The 19,703-nt window shown below is 39.6% G+C and overlaps 1 protein-coding gene across 2 annotated transcripts in view; it reads left to right on the top strand.

Moving 5' to 3' along the window:
- The window catches only part of snd1 (staphylococcal nuclease and tudor domain containing 1), an 854,179-nt gene that overhangs the window by 204,989 nt on the left and 629,487 nt on the right, over positions 1 to 19,703 (top strand). For both annotated transcript variants that reach the window (XM_043713955.1, XM_043713956.1), the window contains exon 14: positions 8,474 to 8,546. In XM_043713955.1, coding sequence (XP_043569890.1) covers positions 8,474 to 8,546 — 73 coding nt within the window. The remainder of the gene's footprint in view (positions 1 to 8,473; positions 8,547 to 19,703) is intronic.

Genomic DNA, 19,703 nt, shown 5'->3' with positions numbered 1-19,703 from the left:
CCTCCCACTCCGCCAAGGACATGCAGGTCCTTGGCCTCCTCCGTCGCCAGACCATGGCAGCACGACGCCTGGAGGAAGAGCGCCTCATCTTCCGCCTAAGAAACCTCCAACCAAAAGGGATGAATACGGATTTCTCCAGCTTCCTCACTTCCCCTCCCCCCACCTTATCTCAGTCCCAACCCTCTGACTCAGCACCGCCTTCTTGACCTGCAATCTTCTTCCCGACCTCTCCGCCTCCACCCCCTATCCAGCCTTTCACCTTCACCTTAATCTCCTTCCACCTATCGCATTCCCATCGCCCCTCCCCCAAGTCCCTCCTCCGTACCTTTTATCTTAGCCTGCTTGGCACACCTTCCTCATTCCTGAAGAAGGGCTTATGCCCGAAACGTTGATTCTCCTGCACCTTGAATGCTGCCTGACCTGCTGCGCTTTTCCAGCTACATATTTTTCAACTCTGATCTCCAGCATCTGCAGTCCTCACTTTCTCCTGCTCTTTTTGCCGCTCTGGCTAACTGTTCAAAAAAGTATACTTTTTATACCCCAAAACATCGGATCATTTCATTGGTTTGATGCCATCCAAAATAGTAAGATTCAAATTTGATTGGACTTTTGTACCTGGGGCATCTTTTAATCTAGCCAAATTTTGAATTTTGTTTTTATATCCTGGCAACACAGAATCAGACATGTGTTTCAACCCAAATGTTACATTTTTAGGTGTTCAGCACACTTTGTGCTAGCCAGAATTTTCAGCTCCCTTAACGGTACAGTTCACCCACAACTTCATAACAACCTTCAGACCATTAATTTGAATTGTTGATTTTGTTTTTATACATTTTTCCCTCAGCTTTTTAATTATGATTAAGTGTGTGTCATTTGACATTTCCAAAAATTGAGGTTGCAAGTTTTAAAATATCGAAAGGTGCTTAGTTTCAGTTCTGTGAAGTTTTTTTTAAGAAAGAGATCAGAAGTAATTTTTGCTGGTAGTTAATGTTAGATTGGGTGTACATTACTTTAAGGGATGATAGTGGAAAGCAATGGAAAACGCTTAAAAAGCACATAAATGAACTGCAAAAAATTTTTTATTTTTGTCTGACACAAAAGTGAAATGGAAAAGGTGATTAAACCATGACTTAAAAGGGAAGTTCGAGAGTATTAGATCCATGAAGAGGCATACAAATTGTCCAGGAAAAGCAAGGGATTGGAGGAATGGGAGCAGCTTAGAATTCAGCAAAAGAGGGCAAAGGGATTGTTTAAGAAAGTGTAAATAGGATATAAACTTGCATGGAGCATAAAAGAGAGTCATTGGCATTGATATCTAAACATAGAGCATTACTCTCTCCTTTAGTATAAGGTGCAGTTTGGATTTCTGGGAATTTGGAACAGTAGGAAATTGGTGTTTTTTGTCAGTGCCATATAGTTTGTCAGGACTATATTTTAAAATAATGAGGACTATAAATAAGGTTCCTATTTGACTTACAGAAATTGATACAAAGCATTTCCTGAGGCTTTAATTTTAAGTGGTAAATCATGACAGGAGAGCTCAAGGATGTGTTTTTCTTGCTGTTTGTGGGAAGTTGGGAACATATCCAGTGTCTGGGGCCCTCCTGTGCATAGAATACCTCCAGCTGCATAAAATGAAAACCTGGATTTTGGAGCTGGATCAGTGACTTGGGACACTGTCTAGCATCAGTGAGATGGCGAATATCAGAGATAGAGAGGTGGTCACAATGCAGGCTAAGAATCCAGAAGTAGGAAGTGAATGGACGACCATTAGACACAGCAATAGGACTAGGGAGGCAATGCAGTAGTCTTCAGTGCCTATTCCCCTATGAAGTAGATATACTTTTGATACTGGTGAGAGGAAAGCAACAACAGAAATTCTTTGCAACACAGTTGGCTCTGCTACACAGAGAGGAGTGAAAAAGTGAGGAAATGCAAAGATTTAGGGGGATTCAATTCCAAGGGAAGACAGGTACTTCTGTGGCTGCAAATGAGATTGTACGGTACTATGTTGCCTTCAAGGATGTCTCAGTGCGGCTACAGGCCATTCTGGAGGGGGGAGGGTGAACAGCTACAATAGACATAGCTTATAAATGGGATGAGGTTCTCAAAGCAGAATATAATGAGTTAGGAATTAAATGAAAAATTGCAACATCAACAGTAACGATCTCCGGTTTGTCATGAGTGCCATGTGCTAGCCAGTTGATGTAGCAGGATATTATCAATGAACCTGTGGCTGGAGAGGTGTGAAGGGGACTGTGTTCCAGACTCCTGAGACTTTGGGATAGTATCTTGGGGAGGTAGGAACAGTACACCTGGGCAGGACCAGGACTGATGTCTTACAGGGAGTATTTTCTAGAGTGGTTAGGGAGGCTTTAAACTAAAATGGCTGGAGGGTGGAAATCTATACAAGGAGTCAGAGGAAGTGGAATAAAGAAAAGCTTTATGCCAAAATGCACGAAGCATATGCAATGTAGTGGCTGAATTAATTGTGCAAATAGACAAAACAGATGATAGAGTCAAGATTCCAGAGACATGGCTGCAGGGTCATCAAGAATGGGAGCTGAATATCCAGGGGTATTCAGTATTTAGGAAAGATGGACAAAAAGGAAAAGGCAGTAGAGTTGCTTTGCTGGTTAGAGAGGTAATTAACACAATTAGTGAAGAGAGTATCAGCTTGGATGATGTGGAATCTGTATGGGTAGACCTGAGGAAAAAGGGGAAAAAAAATTACTGGGAGTTGTAAATAGATCCCAGAACTGCAAGGGTGATGTTGGGAATGGCATTCAACAGGAAATTAGCAACATTTATAATTATGGGTGATCTTTAATCAACATACAGATTGAGCAAATCAAATTACTGACAATACTCTAGAGAAGGAATTCCTGGAGTGTTTACTGAATGGTTTTCGGGAACAATATGTTGAGGACCCAACTGGAGACCAGGCCACCTGAATTGAGAATTGTAAAATGAGAAAGGAATGATTGGCATGTGGCCTCTTGGGGATGAGTGACCATAATACAATAAAATTCTTCATCAGAATGGAGAGTAATGGAGTTGATTCCAAGACCTGAGTCTTCAAACTAAATAGAGGAAGTTACAATGGGATAAGGTATGAGTTAGCTGTGTTAGATTGGGTGTACATTACTTTAAGGGATGATAGTGGAAAGCAATGGAAAACGCTTAAAAAGCACATAAATGAACTGCAAAAAAATTTTTATTTTTGTCTGACACAAAAGTGAAATGGAAAAGGTGATTAAACCATGACTTAAAAGGGAAGTTCGAGAGTATTAGATCCATGAAGAGGCATACAAATTGTCCAGGAAAAGCAAGGGATTGGAGGAATGGGAGCAGCTTAGAATTCAGCAAAAGAGGGCAAAGGGATTGTTTAAGAAAGTGTAAATAGGATATAAACTTGCATGGAGCATAAAATCTGACCTTTTAAGTTTCTATGACTATGTGAAGAGAAATTGATTGGGAAAGACACAGATCCCATACATTTAGAAGCAGGGGAATTGATAACTGGGAATAAGGAAATGACTGGCCAACTAAAGGCATGCTTTAGTTCTGTGTTCACAAAAGAGAACACAATTAGCATACCAGAAATGTTGGGGAACACCGGGTTTGGGGAAAGAGATGGATATCAGTACAAGTAGAGAAATGGTGTTGTGGAAATTGATGGTGATGAAGGCAGGTAAACCCCCTGAACCTCATTATCTACATCTTTGTACTTAAGGAAATAGCCCAAGAAATGATAGATGCATAGCTGGTCATTTTCCAAGACACTCTTGATCCTGGAACAGTTCCAATTTAATGGAGGGTAATCAATGTAGCCTCTCTATTTAAAAAGTGAGGCAGAGAGAAAGCCTGGGAATTATAGACCAGTCGACCTGATGTTGGTAGGGAGGAATATACTAGAGTCTGATATAGAAGATTTAATTGCTGAGCACTTAGAAAACAGTGAGAGGATCACATAGAGTCAGCATGGAATTATGAAAGGGAAATCATGCTTGACAAGTTTACTGGAATTCAACAATCTAATTTGTAGAGTTGATGTGAGGAGCCAATGAATGTGGTTTATTTGCACTTTCAGAAGGCTTTTGAAGTTTCTCACAGCAGACAGCATGTAACATTGAAGTACATCTGTTTGGAGATAGTGTATGGAAATGGATACAAAACTGATTAGCAGGCAAGAGAAAATGGAGATAAATGTGTCTTTATTTGAATAACAATGACTATTGCGGTCACAGTCTAAAGGTGTAGGAGTAAACCATTTCAGACTGAGATGAGAGTTTTCTTCACCTAGAGAATGGTGAGTCTAAACTTCACTACCACAGAAAGTAATGAAGGCCAAAACATTGTATGATTGTAAGGGGGCATGACATATAGCACTTGGGGCTAAAGGAATTAAAGGATATGGGGGCTCAGTGGGAACAGACTGTTGAGTTGGATGATCAGCCATGATCATAATGAATGGCATAATTGGCATGAAATGCTTATTCCTCCTATTTTCTATTTTTAAAAAATAATATCTTTATTTTCCAAACTCTAGACAATTGTACAAGAATAGCAGAATTTTACCATTGTGATGAAGCAAAGAGCATGGGTTGCTATACTGGAGATATTAATAGCTTGTGAATAGGTAAAAACCGTGCTAAATGACTTTCAGGTAAGCCTGAGGTCATCGGCTTCATAGCTACAAAGGGTAGATCAGATTACTTTGTAAAGGGTGAAAGCTTAACATATTGGTCCAAAGAGACTTGGCGATCCATGCATACGGAACATTAAAATGTTGCGGGTGCGTCTGAAAAATGATTAGAAAGGCTGATGGGATACTTCTCTTTGCACTGAGATGATTAGAATACAAGGGACTAGATGGTCATAAAGTGCTCTCGTTAAGCCATGAATGAAATGTTGGCCAATTTTTGGTATTGCATCTTTCAAACAGTGTATTGACCTTGAATAAATTGCATTGTGGAATTACTAGAATGATACCTGGAGTCGAAGACAACTTACATGAACCAGTATTTCCTGGAAGTTAGAGATTTTAGGGGAGGGCTTGAGAGAAGCTTTCAAGATATTAAGAGGAACAGATAAGGTAGAGTTGGGGACTCTAGGACGAGAGAATGCAATCTAAACCTTTGCACTAGATTTTTCAGACTTGAGATAAGAAACATTACTATATAAACAAAGCTGGCAGAAATTTGAAATTGTCTTCTGGAAAGGGCAGTAGTTAGGTCAGTAGTTAATTTTAAATCATGGTTGATTGATTACTGTTGACCAAAGACATGAGGGGATTCTGACAAGGGTGTGTAGGGAATTAGGCCACAGGTAACTTGCACATCTCTGCAGAATCAAGGAGATAAACAGTCTCTTTCTGTTTCTTTTTGACAGTGGAGGCTATTGTAGCTAAGCATGGACTCATCATCATGCAAGCATTCTGGCGGGGGTCTTTTGATTGTTGTTAGAAGCACTTTGGTTTTGTTTATCTTGCTGTTATCATGTTTGTGAATTGTTACTTACTAAGAGGTAATGATAATTAGGTTTTAAAAGTATTTTCCTTACTGTAAAACATTTTGGAATATCTCATACTTGTGAAAGACACGATATAAATGCAAGTCTTTTTCTTTTCCATTCTCTGGATCAGTGAAAAGAGGAGGAGCCTGATGTATAGATCACCAGCAGGCTAAGAGAATTTGGTTAACTTCTCTCAAAGCTATCCATTTAAATTCCTTTATGCATTTTTTGCTGATGTGGTAAGATAAGTTGACTGTTTAATCCTAAAGGAGCATTTTCTATTTCCCAGCTTTTTCTCCTCGCTCTCCCCCTCCCTTTAGCTTTCTCCCTTTCCAAAGTGTAACACTCTACCACTATCATAGTCATTCAGATACAATAAGCTTTGGAAGCATTGTAGATTTTATGGCACTTTCAAGTCCAGGATGATTGTTGGATTGTAATGCTGAAGCTTGATCTGATTTACTTCTCCCTGCTATATGTGGATGTGAAGGGGTTAATGTCAGAGTACAGTTAATCTATGTTATGGGGCCTTTGTCAGAATACAGAAGGAGCTTTTAAGGGACCAACCTGAGGCTATTGTATTTCTAACAGTCTCTGTAATAATGTGGGTCATATTCATATAATCTGTAAATAGTTGCATTAATTGAAACAGACTTTATATTGTTTAGTCAACAAGACTGTTCTCTGGTTAATCACAAAGTAACTCCCTCGCCACTGATGATGTTACTTAGCCAGGTAATGAAACGTCTGATATCAAACCTACAGCTCAGTGAGCAAACCTACACCCTAAATCACAAAGGTTAATTAACACTGTAGTTTTTCAGACTTGAAGGAATCCCTTTCACCCAAACAACACTTTCAACTCTGCATTCCTGCTGAAGAAGCAAGATGAGGGAGTATTTGATGAATGGTAGTACACTGGTTAACTCAGAGGAGCAAAGAGATCTTGGGTAATTATTCACTGATCCCTAAACTTGGGAGAGCAAGTGTAGGAGAGTTAAAGTATATGGCACACTTGCTTTTGTCAGTTGTGACGTAGATTATAAGAATAAGGAGGAATTTTTGAACTCCTTGTTTAGGCCAGAGCATGGGTACTGTGTGTAGTTCTGGTCACCTCACTAAAGGAAAGATGTGAAGGGGTAGAGAATGAGGTTAAACAGGATGTTGCCTAGGACGGAGCAATTGAACTATAAGGAGAGACTAGAGCAGAGAAGGCTGAGGGGGGTCATAATTGAGGTGTATGGCTAGGGAGAGGATGGAGCAGCTGTTCCTGTAGTTGAGGGTCAGTCATGAGGGGGACATAGTTTTCTGGTAAGGGGCAGGAGATTGAAGGGATTTGAGAAAAAAGCATTTTCATTCAGAAGGTGCTGGGAATCTGAAATGCACTGCCTGGGAAGGCAGTGGAGGCTGGAAACCTTAAACCTTTAAGTAAAAATATTTGGGTGAGCACTTGAAATATCATAAGATTCAAAGATCTGGGATTAACGTGCCTTTAGTTGTAGTGATTGTCAGTGCAAACTCGATGGGCTGAAAAGCCTTTTGTGTACTGAATGACTATCACTTCAAACAAAAGATTAAGTTGTAATTTCCATGTTCTGACTAAAATTCACTCATGATTGACAATTCATTGTATCCTGTTGCCAGTAGGTGAGGAGCAAGCAAACTGCCCAAGAAGAATTGAGATTTGAATATGCTTAATTGTGTAGTGATAGTTGTATATCTGCACAAACGTGTATGGATGAACTACAGTTACTTCATTATTGGGGGAACTTTGAGTGAAAATAATCAGATAAATTCATGGAATTGTAGCAATGTGGATCTGAACCATTTATTGTATAGTTTACCATGTTTTCATATGAAATCTTAACCTAGCCAAAGAATGGCAATTTAAAGTAGCTTCTGTCACTTGTTTTCTGGAAGGGGTTTGCCTTGGGAGACTCTGGGAGCAACTATACAATTCTTTATGTGAATTCCCCCAACTCAAGTGGGTAACCATTAATGAATTGAATTCATGTTCAACAAAGACTCCAATCACTGTCTTTCCAAACTCCAGGTAAAGAACATACATAAAACAGTTTCATGCAGTGACAATTTGTTTTTTGTATTCTTGTTTCAACTTGCAAATGAACTTTACATGCCAGTAAATTCACGGATTTTGATGTTTTACTTACTGGAGGGATAAGAACTCACTCTTCACTCTTTTGCCTAGAGAAGATAGCGGTGAGCTGCCACCGTGATCTGCTGCAGTCCTTGAGGTGTAATGACACCAGCAGTGCTGTTAGGAAAGTAGTTCTGGGATTTCAACCCATCAACTATCAAAGAATGACAATATAGTTTCAGGTTCAAATGTTTTGGGGCTTGAAGGGGATCTCGCTGGGTAGTACAACTCGTAGAATGTTTGTGTATCTGCTGCAATTGTCCTTCTCGTGGTGAAGGTCGTGGGTTTGGAGGGGGCTTTCAGGCAAGCCTTGTTAAGTGATTGCAGTGCATCTTGAAGATGATACATGCTTCTGCCACTATTTATCAATGGTGAAGGTGGTGAATTTTGTAGGTGGTAGATAGGGTACCATTGTAGCAGGGTGCTTTGTCCTGGATAGTGTCACACTTCTTGTTTGGAGCTATCTAAATCAGGCAAATGGAGAGTATTCCAGTCACATTCCTGATATACTTTATAGCAAATAGGCATTTGAAAATTAGATCTGAGACAGACACATGTGTAGAATTTGCTTCTTGAGATGTGATTGCTTCTTTTGCATCATCCTTAAATTATTCCTGGAATTATTAACATTCAAAATCCAGCGGTTGTATTATTATAAAAGATTCATTGGAATCCTTATTACTGGTTGTTGTTACAGCTGTTGACTTTGTACTGATACATTCATTCCTGATTCTGTATTCCAATATTTGCAGCAAATATTTTGTCTTTGTTATACACGCTTTTCTTTTGCCGCCTTAGGGCTATCAAGAATGCTAAAGGACTGCACAGTAAGAAGGAGGTGCCAATCCATCGTGTGGCTGATATCTCTGGGGTAAGCTGTTGCAGACAATCGCTGCTGCTTAAAGTGGGTTAAATCTAATTTTATTGTTTGTTTGCTGAATTCTGCAGTGTTTTAAAGACTGTGATCATGGAAAAATAACTAATGCACACAGCGTTACTACTTTGTATTGTAAATATGTTATCTTTAATGATAGTATTGCTAATTTTAAATTTTGAGTGTTGGAAAACATAGCAGGTCAGGCAACATCCGAGGAGGAGGAGAATCAACGTTTTGGGCATAAGCCCTTTATCAGGGATGAGGCTTGTGGGTCGGGGGGCTGAGAGAGAAATGGGAGGGGGATGGGGTTGCGGGGGGAAGGGTAGCTGAGAATGCAATAGTTAGATGAAGGTGAGGGAGAAGGTGATAGATTGAACAGGAGGGTGGAGCGGATTGACGGGAAAGATGATGGACAGGTCAGGAGGGGGCAGTGCTGAGTTGGAGGCTGGGACTGGGATAATATGCAGGGAGAGGAAATGAGGAAACTAGTGAAATTCACATTGATCCCGTGTAGTTTATGGGTCCCAAGGTAGAATATGAGGCATTCTTCCTCCAGGCCTCGGGTGGTGAGCGTTTGGCGATGGAGGAGGCCCAGGACCTGCATGTCCTTGGCGGAGTGGGAGGGGGAATTGAAGTGTTCAGCAATTGGACAGTGGGGTTGGTTAGTGTGGGTGTCCCAGAGATGTTCTCTGAAACAATCTGCAAGTAGGCATCCTGTCTCCCCGATGTAGAAGATATTGATGTATATGTAGACGAGCCCCATGGCTGAACACCCACACCAACCAACCCCACTGCCCCGTGGCTGAACACCTGCACCAACCAAACCTACTGCCCTGTGACTGAACACCTGCAAGCACCAACCAACCCCACCGCCCTGTGGCTGAACACCCGCACCAACCAACCCCACCACCCGATGGCTGAAAACTTCAACTCCCCCTTCTACTCCTCCAAGGACATGCAGGTCTTGGGCTGCCTCCATCACCAAACCCTCACCATCCGACACCTGGAGGAAGAACGCCTCTTATTCCACTTTGGGACCCTTAAGCCACACAGGATCAATGTGGATATCACCAGTTTCCTCGTTTCCTCACTTTCCCTCCCGCCACATTAGCCCAGTCCCAAGCCTCCAACTCGGCACTGCCCTCCTGACCTGTCCATCACCGTTCCCATCTATCAGCTCCACCCTCCTCTCTGACCTATCACCTTCTCCCTCACCTTCATCTACCTATCGCATTCTCAGCTACCTTCCCCCCCAACCCCACCCCCCTCCCATTTATCTCTCATCTCTCTGGCCCATAAACCTCATTTCTGATGAAGGGCTTAAGTCCGAAACATCAATTTTCCTGCTCCTCGGATGCTACCTGACCTGTTGTGCTTTTCCAGTGTCACACTCTCGACTCTGTTCTCCAACATCTGCAGTCCTCACTTTCTCCTAATTTTAAGTTTGTTTATTGTGAATTTTAAAAAATTAAGCAGTCATTGCAGATATTGTTCACCCTTTTGAAATGGAAGTTTTTTGCTTGTGATTTAAATTGATTTTGATGCAACATGTAAAGTCTGATGTATATTAATTTGATAGCTACACTCCACAGTGTAAGCAAGTAATATGAGGTGGAATTTCACTGATGTCAGGAGGGAAGAATGGGAAAGGTAACAAGGCTTTTGTGAACCCAGTTCATCAAAAATATTACAAGATGAACCATCTTCTGTGATAGAGGGAAGGATCCTAATTCTAATGATTGCTGTGCTGAGATTGCTGTTCTTTCCTGGATGTAAAGATACTTGAAACTTGTTTTTGCAGCTGCTTCACATTTCTTAAATGTTTGCCATTTCATAATTTTCTTGATTTTAACCTAATAGATGGTGGTGTCTGAATTTGACCCATTTAGTGTATTATTCAATCTCTGATGTGTTCTTATCCGTATCAATACATTTCTGGTCACCGGTCAGTACAGCACTCAGTACGAGTGTGTTGTTGTAGTTTAAGAACAGCCTCTTTTGAGTCTTTGAGTAAAATTATAGATTTTGTTCAAGCACATTCTGAGGGTAAGCTTTGCTTGGTTGTCTAGAATAGCTTCATTCCTGATGAAGAGCCTATGCTCAAAATGTCAATTCTCCTGCTCCTCTGCTGCCAGACCGGCTGTGCTTTTCCAGCGCACACGTTTTGGCTTTGATCTCCAACATCTGCAGTTCTCACCTTCTCCTAGAATAGCTTCCTGTAATACTAAGGTTTCAGTACAGCTTACCTCTGTAACAGAAGCTTTGTATTCAGTTCCTTTGCCACAGTTTGTTTGCCATGGAAGATATATTTGGAACTCAACCAAATGGATTGACCGTCAGTCCTATAAGTCTTTTGAGGACACTTTTAGTGCAATGATCATGTCCTTTCCTCTGAGCCAGAAGGCTTGCTTCCAAATTCCACCTGTTCCTGTTTTTTCACCACCGTGTTGGAGCATTGCTGCCTCCACCCATCATCATCTGGACAGAGCCACAAAATGATTACCAATGATGGATTTGGATATTGTCTCAAGTTCCCTAAATCCTGCCACCAGCAGTAATGGGCTTAATGTTTTCAATGTCATTCCGAATGTCTCAATTCTCTGCCCAGATTCTGGCATTCACGCAAGTGTTCTGGAAGAGGTGCACCTCATAGTTGAAAAAGTTGACGCAGTTTTGTAGATTGCACATCTCCATGGAATTTCAGCAGTATATGTTCAGTTCCTCAAGCCAAAGCCATACCTGAGAATTTTGGTAATGCATAAAGGTGGACGGTGTATCTCTTGGATTCTTCTCTGTATTGAAAGCCCTTTTTGATTAGTAATCACACTGTACTTACCCATACAAGCATAAGTAGTCTGCTAGTTTGCAGCTGGTATTGGTCTTGGTTATGTTAACCCACAAGTTACCTCAGGATCATGATGTACTCTGAGAGTATATGACTGCACATCAATGGGTGTTGTACTCCTCCAATTTGTTTCCATTAAAATATCTTCTTTGGGTGCACATACAGTAGTAAGTCGTGGGCTACACCATAATTCAATCCCTTTTCATTCTTCAGCTTGGTAAATGATACAGGGTTAGGTGGTGGTGCTACAGGTAATGTTACACCAATTCCATTCAGGCCGAGGAAGCAACTTTGCAGATTATTTGGAGGTCCTTTGAGGATTCTTGTGGTACAGTGGTAGTGTCCTAAGCATCATTCACTGAAACTAGGTGGGTTGCAAATACTTTCCCCCTCCCCAGATTTGTATTGATCAAACTCTGGCCACTAACATTTGGGCACAGTTCTGAAGTGAATATTTTCAATATCCGGTTTTCTTTACAATTATGTCCTGAACTGCATCTTTTTTTGCAAATTGAGAGTTGAATGGATATTTTGTCCTTTGGCCTAAGTCTTAGTGTTTCCATGCCCATTGTGAAACTTGATAATTTATACTAAAGATTTACTATGAATTTGGGACTGGAATTATTGCTATTGAAATATATGCAAAGAAGAGTTATATTGAATAAAAACCATTAACTTTGTTCTGTTGTCCACAGATACTGCTGAGTTTCTTCATCACTTTTTTTTATTACTTCTGAAACACATCCTGTTCTCTTTCTGCTCTTGCAGCTCCATACCCAGGATCGAAAGAATTGTTCCAGTTAAGAATAAGCTGATTGGTTATGTGGAGCATAAAGTTAATTGATATTTTGGTTATTCCAGTTGGCCTTTAACTACTTAAATTATAGGTCACTTTTAATGTATTTACTCCACAACCCCTCCTTGTACAATTTTACACATCCCATTAGTTGCCTACTTCTTTCATAAACTGTGGAGATATTTTACAATTAACAGATTATTAATATAGTTAAAAGCAAAAGGAAAGCATTTGTATTTTAATTTTGCCTGTTTATTGTTTATTTTAGCTGTCGGCTTCTTTTCAGTAACTTGCTAAATTGAGCTATGCCTTTTACATTTCAAAATTATCCCTAATTTCAATAACAGCATTATTGGGCTGACAAGTTTCCTCTGGTATTTAATTTATGCTGTTCAAAAGAAACCTTTCTTCTTCTTCTTTTGAAACATTGAAGCTATGTTATCTGTATTTTCTGGTTTACAAAAAATCTTAGTAAACCTAAAATAACTTATTTTAGTTCGTCGATTTTAATTATAAATGGCTGATCAACTTGAAGTTGCTGTAAATCCCATTCTACTAGTCTGCAAAAGGTGTAAAGGATCTATTCTACTTTAGGCAGAACAGGTTATCCAGTGGCGTGAAAACTTAATCTTAAGAGTTCACTTTGCTTTGATTTGTTTTCTTTGGAGAAACAGATAATTTCAATTCATACACTGTCATTCTACAGGTTTAAAAAAGAAATTTTGCTGAACAATAGGAAGTAAGACTCTATTTCAAACTCTGCCATTCTTTCTAGCAGAAATGTCTGCAGCATTTTAGTGTGATGCCAGGTCACACCACAGTTGTTTGGCTTCTCTCTCAAACCAATCTGTTTTTAAAAATAAAAAAAAATTCTTCCTTTTAACACCTTGAGCCCACTGCATGAAAGTCAGACTATCTGCTTTCAATTTGTAATTAGCTGCCTCCGAATTTATAATTAATTTTCCCTTTTGAAAATTGTATTGTGAACAGTATCCTCAGATCTTTAATTTTGTAAGGTTTTGAAGTCAAAAAATCAATCTAATTTAGGATTAAGCATAATCACTCTAAATATCCCAGTTTATACCGATTTTAATTATAAAAGAAAAATCATTCTAAGCATGTGAAGTTAGTATCAGATTAAAATTCTTCACATTTTGATCAGAATACTTTGCAACCATGATTTTGGCCAAAAACAATCATTTCAGGATTTCTTCCTTGAAAACTTAAAATTTTAATACCATTCTGATAAGTTATTTTCCTGCAATCCCTTGCAAAGAACCTTAATTTATTTAGTCCAACCAAAAAAACCTGTAAGCTTGCATTCTGAGTGCAGTAGATCTACAACTTAACTTTAAATCGCATTAGATTGAAACAATCACACTTAATCATAACCGTATATCAACATTTGTGAGCTTCCTCGCACTTCATAACACGCATTCAATTTAACATTTTTGCTTCAGATAAAAAGTTTTTGAACTACTAATTTACATCCAGAAGAGAGAAGAAAAGGATTCAAGAATTGGACCGTATTACATCCCCAACTCAGAGTGGTCCTCCTAGAAATTCCACTCACGACAAGCAGCACAGTTGATTTTGAATGTCTGAAACATGAAGTATTCTTAGACCACTTTTACAGCAATTTTGTACTGAGAGGTTTCACAGACATTGAACACCCTACAGCTTTGAAGGAATATAAAACCTGACTGCAGAGGGTTAATGAATATCTCCTGGCAGGCCAGAAGGCAGAAATGTTCTCAGAACCAGGATTAAGCCATTAAATACAAACAGATGAGCTATACATTTTTTTTCAACAGGTATCTAAATTACTGCTGTGCTTTCAATTTGAAAGCAATTCCAAGAAAGTAGAAATTAGCTGGACTTTCTTTTATGTCTCAACTTTACTTGTGGATTGGTGGGAGTGAAAAGAGCAAATTGTTTTCTTTGTGACCAAGTACACAAGCAGCAGGTTGTCATCTGAGAGGAGCTCACCTCTTATCTCAGTAGTTACCAGTCATTATTGTCTGCTCAGTTTCCCTTTTGAATTGATATAGAAGATGGCATTTGTAATAACATTAGCAAATTTGCTGATGATACTAAGCTGGGTGGCAGGAGGATGTTAGGAGATTACAAGGTAACCTGGACAGGTTAGGTGAGTGGTCAGATACATAGCAGATGCAGTTTAATGTGGATAAATGTATGGTTATCCACTTTGGTGGCAAGAACAGGAAGGCAGATTACTACCTCAATGGAATCAATTTAGGTAAAGGGGCAGTACAAAGAGATCTGAGTGTTCTTGTACACCAGTCAATGAAGGCAATCAGCCAGGTACAGCAGGTAGTGAAGAAGGCTAAATAGCATAGTGGCCTTCATAACAAGAGGGATTGAGTATAGAAGCAAAGAGGTTCTTCTGCAGCTGTACAGGACCCTGGTGAGACCACACCTGGAGTATTGTGTGCAGTTCTGGTCTCCAAATTTGAGAAAAGACATTCTGGCTATTGAGGGAGTGCAGCGTAGGTTCACAAGGTCAATTCCTGGAATGGCGGGACTACTTTACGCTGAAAGACTGAAGCGACTGGGCTTGTATCCCTTGAGTTTAGAAGATTGAGAGGGGATCTGATTGAGACATACAAGATTATTAAAGGATTGGACACTCTGGAGGTAGTAAACATGTTTCTGCTGATGGGTGAGTACCGAACCAGAGGACACAGCTTAAAAATACGGGGTAGACCATTTAGGACAGAGATGAGGAGAAACTTCTCCACCCAGAGAGTGGTGGCTGTGTGGAATGCTCTGCCCCAGAGGGCAGTGGAGGCCCAGTCTCTGGATTCATTTAAGAAAGAGTTGGATAGAGCTCTCGAGGATAGTGGAATCAAGGGTTATGGAGATAAGGCTGGAACTGGATACTGATTGAGGATGATCAGCCATGATCATATTGAATGGTGGTGCAGGCTCGAAGGGCTGAATGGCCTACTCCTGCATCTATTGTCTATTGAATTCACAAATTGGTCTGCTTGCTTGTGTTAGCATCTGATTTGTATTGTTCCACATTTTACCCCACCAGCTAAGAAATTGCCTCCTATGTTATTTCACCTGGCTGGAAATTCTTTCATTTTGTAGATGTGACAAACTGCTGAATGATGTATTGAAGGTGAAAGTAATGAATGTTGAAGGAGTGCCAATTGAGTGGGCTGCTTTCCATAGGTTGTATCAAGTTTTTTTGAGTGGTGTTGAAGCTGCACTCATCAAGGCAAGTGATAAACCTTCCATTTCCACTCCTATTTTGTGCCTTGTAAGTGGCGTTCAGGAGGATTCATAGCCTTTGACCTGCTGTTGAAGCTGCAGTGTTTATATTGGTTGGTCCATTTCAGTTTCTGGTTAATGGTAATCCCCAGGATGTAAATAGTGAGGAATTCAGCTGTAGTGATGCCATTGAACCTGAATGGGTGATGTTTAGATTCTCTCTTGTTGGAAGCAGTGCTGGAACTGTTCTTACAAGGCACAACTGTTGCATACACATTAGCCCAAGTTTTCATGTTATTTTGCTGCCTGTTGTGCAAACATCAGTGAACATTTCTAATTCTGACCTTATGAAGTAGGGAAAGTTATCGATGAAATAGCTGAAGGTAATTGAGCCGAGGAGACTTGCAATGATGTCTTAGGGCCGAGATAATCGTCCTCTAAGGCTGTAATCAGGTCAGAACCTTAATCAAACATCTGAGTCTGTTATTCATTTGCAGGTGCTGCTTGATATAGTACTGTTGAAGACCCTTTGATCACTTTGGTAATGATGGAGAATCAACTCATGAAGTGGTAATTGGCCATGTTGGATATGCCTTACCTTTTGTGTCTGGACATGTTTTTACATTTTTGGGAAATGCTCGTGTTGTGCCTGTACCGGAACAGCTGGTTCTGAAGCACAATAATATTGCTGCAATGTTGTCAAGCTTATTGACCTTGCAGTATCTCGTGTCTTCCTCCATTCCTTGACATGTTGAATGAATCAAACTATTTGAACACTTGCCTCTGATACTGAGGACACTGGGGAAGCCTTAAATCCTCCATTGACACTCCTGGCTGAATACATATAAATACTTCAGTCCTGTCAATTGCACTGATTTGCTGGGTATCTCCCATCTTTGAGTATGATGAGGTTTGTGTGGCTGCCTCCCTCCCTTCCTGTTGGTTAATTGTTCATGGTTGGAAATGGCAGGTCTGCATAGCTTAGCTCTGACCTGATGGTCGTGGTCACTTCTGGCTATTGTATGCGATGTAGGTATGATGTCATAAGTGGTAAAACTCTCCAAACTTTTGCATAAGCCCCCATTTGGTGGTACATTGTCCTTTGCAGTCTTGCCAGATCTGTGTTTATTGTTGTCCTTTCAGGTGCTGAGGTCGATGGCAGATGATCCTCTGGTTTTCATCTTGTCTTTAGACTTTTGAGTTATTTAGCTCAACTGAATCGCTTGCTAAGCTATTTCAAATGATAGGTAACAGTTGACTCGCATGTTGTGGTTCTGGAATTGTGTGTAAACATGAAGTGGCTAAAGGGAAAACAAGAACAGCGGTATCAGCAATGAATCTTTATGGGAGATATTACATTTTGATCATTCAAGACATATCTTTCACAGTAAGTTATGGTAGTTGCCATTGTTAAGTCCCTGTGATATTGCTATCACTCTGCCATCTCCCCAAGATAGATTTATTGCAAAAGCTACATGCACATATGGAATATAAATTTAGAAATATTTCACTTGGCTGAGGTTGTGATGCTGAGCATATGCTTTGATATTCTGGAAGATCTGGACATTTTCTTTCACTCGCTGTTCACGTTCTTGCGATCACCAAAGATTGGCTATATAAAATGATTTGGTCACATAATGGTAAGAATGTGCAACCCTGACACATTAAGCGTTGAAACAGGAAGCATGTGTGCAATCCAATTTTATAAGCTTTCTGTGCTCATAGGTCAGATTGAATTTCATCTTTAATCTTTGTTCCATCTAGTTTGGCCTTTCATTTCTTTTGTTAATTTGTAATTACAATGAAACCAATTCTTACTTGACAACAAAATCTGACACTCCGGTTGCATTCTCCTTGGAATATCTGTTCGTCTCCTTGTTCTTATGAGGTTTATTATTGCTTTTGCTTAATACTTTGGCTGTTTAAATCAATAATGGTAAAAGTTTTCTTCATAATGAAGGTTTGCTGACCGTAAAGCTTATTGTGTGAATGTTTTCTACTTTTCTTAGTTAAGATGTTTCAATTGGGGTAGTTGAATGTATTTTTGAAATAATATAGGCCAGAAAGTTAGTTGTTTTGCTGCTTCATTGTTAATTAATTGATGCCTTAATCATTATAAAGATGGCAATGCTTATGATGTGTGATTGTTGTACAATGTTTGAGCTTGTGGACACCATATATTCAAGTAGAATAGGTCTACAATGAGGATCTTGTGACAAAACTGTGGCTTTAAGAAATATGTGTCCCTTTTTTTAATGAAGAAAAGTTGTGACAGAGGTGAAGAGCAGTTTGTTCCAAAACAGTAAACAGCTTGTAAAGCCTTGAGTTTTATAAAAAGTTGGAACAACAGAATCAGCTTGAATGGGTTGGGTTAACCTTCCGTAGAACCAGGATTTGTTGTTAGTTTTAGCCTTCAATAGTTGTTGCTGTTTGTCTCTTGAAGTTGGATGTGAAAGCTGTTTTTCCTGTTGCTGTTACAGCTAAAGGCATGGAAGCTCTCTTCCTATTGCTAGAACTGCATGTGATACAATCAATTTTACTGAATTTGTCATTGCCAAGGGAGTACTTATGGGCTGTTACTATATTGGAACAGTTTATATTTAGTAGTTAAATAATCTATTATTCTGTTAGGTTTTCCAATAGAGTTAAGTTATTCCAGTTCTTTCTTTTATTGTATTTTAACTCTGACGTGTGAATAAAGTGTGCTTCACTTTAAGACTGGTAGTTTGATCAATCAAATTGCACCTGGATCACAATGTTTGTCCCTTGTCTTTAAAATAAGAAAAAGTGAGGATCTCTGCCATCTCCTTCATGTATTTTGAGGAGGCTTGGTCTGGTCCATAAGTCTGCAGCTGGAAGAATTTTGGTTCAAATTCATTTGAGCTGGAGACCAAGCTGTAGACACTACAACACAGGGAGCGTTAATCCAGTGACCCAGATAATGTTCTAGGGACTTGGATGCGAATTTTACCATGACAGATTATGAAATTTGAATTCAATAAAACATTTAAAGATCTCCTAATGCTTACCATTCCCATATAGATTTTAGCCTCTGACAATGCTTTCACTTAGTTACTGAAATTTGACTTATAATAGTAACTCAGTACCCATCTAGGAGAATTATAGAATCATAATGCATAGAAGCAGACCTTTTTGGGCTAACCAGTCCATGCTGAATATAATCCCAAACTCAACTAGTCCCACCTGCCTTCCCAAAGGTACCTGCCTAAATGTCTTTTAAATGTTGCAATTGTACCCCATCAACCACTTCCTCAGGACGTTCATTACATAAGTGAACCACCCTCTGTTTAAAAAAAAAAGCCCGCGTCTGTTTTAAATCTCTCCTCTTACATTAAAAATGTGCCCCTGAGTCTTGAAACTCCCCATCCCAGGGAAAAGGCACCTACTATTAACCCTATCTATATCCCTCATGATTTTATAAACTTGTATAAGGTCATGTCTTAACCTACTCCGCTTCAGTGAAAAAAGACTCTGCCTATTCAGTGTTTCTTTTTAACTCGAACCTTCCAAACCCGGCAACATCCTGATAAATCTCTTCTGAACTATTTCCAGCTTAATATCCTTCTATAACTGGACAACTGGAATTGGATACAGTATTCCAGAAGAGGCGTGACATATGTCCTGTACAATTGTAACATGGCTTGCAGCTCTTACACTCAAAGGACTGAGCAATGAAGGCAAATGTGCTAAATGCCTTTTTAACTACCCTGTCCACATGTGACTAAAACTTCAAAGAATTATGTACTTGAAACCCTAAACCCTCTGCTCTACAACACTACCCAAGGTCATACCATTAATTGTAAAAGTCCTCCTCTTGTTTGTTGTACCAAAAAGTAATACCTCACATTTATCCAGATTGAACTTCATCTGCCATTTTTCAGCCCATTGACAAATTTGATTAAAATCTCTTTATAATTTTGACCTTCTTTACTGTCTACTATGACACCAATTTTGTGCCTTATATATTCTTATCCAAATCATTTCTATAAATGACAAACAAAAGAAGACCCAGAACCGATTACTGTGGGACACCACTGGTGACAGGATCCAGTCTGAAAAACAATCTTCTACAACCATTTTGTCTCCGGCCATTAAGCCAATTATGTATCCAGTTGGCAGGCTCATCTTGAATCCCAAGTGACTTACTTTGTGGAACCTTATCAAAAGCTTTACTAAAGTCCAAGTAAAAGTGTAATAACATCCCTGATTTTCCTGTGGATAAATAGTATTTGCTGCTTATATGCAAGTG

This window comes from Chiloscyllium plagiosum, chromosome 23 (genome assembly GCF_004010195.1).
Source record: "Chiloscyllium plagiosum isolate BGI_BamShark_2017 chromosome 23, ASM401019v2, whole genome shotgun sequence".
Lineage (NCBI taxonomy): Eukaryota > Metazoa > Chordata > Chondrichthyes > Orectolobiformes > Hemiscylliidae > Chiloscyllium > Chiloscyllium plagiosum.
This window is presented reverse-complemented; position numbering and strand designations above follow the sequence as displayed.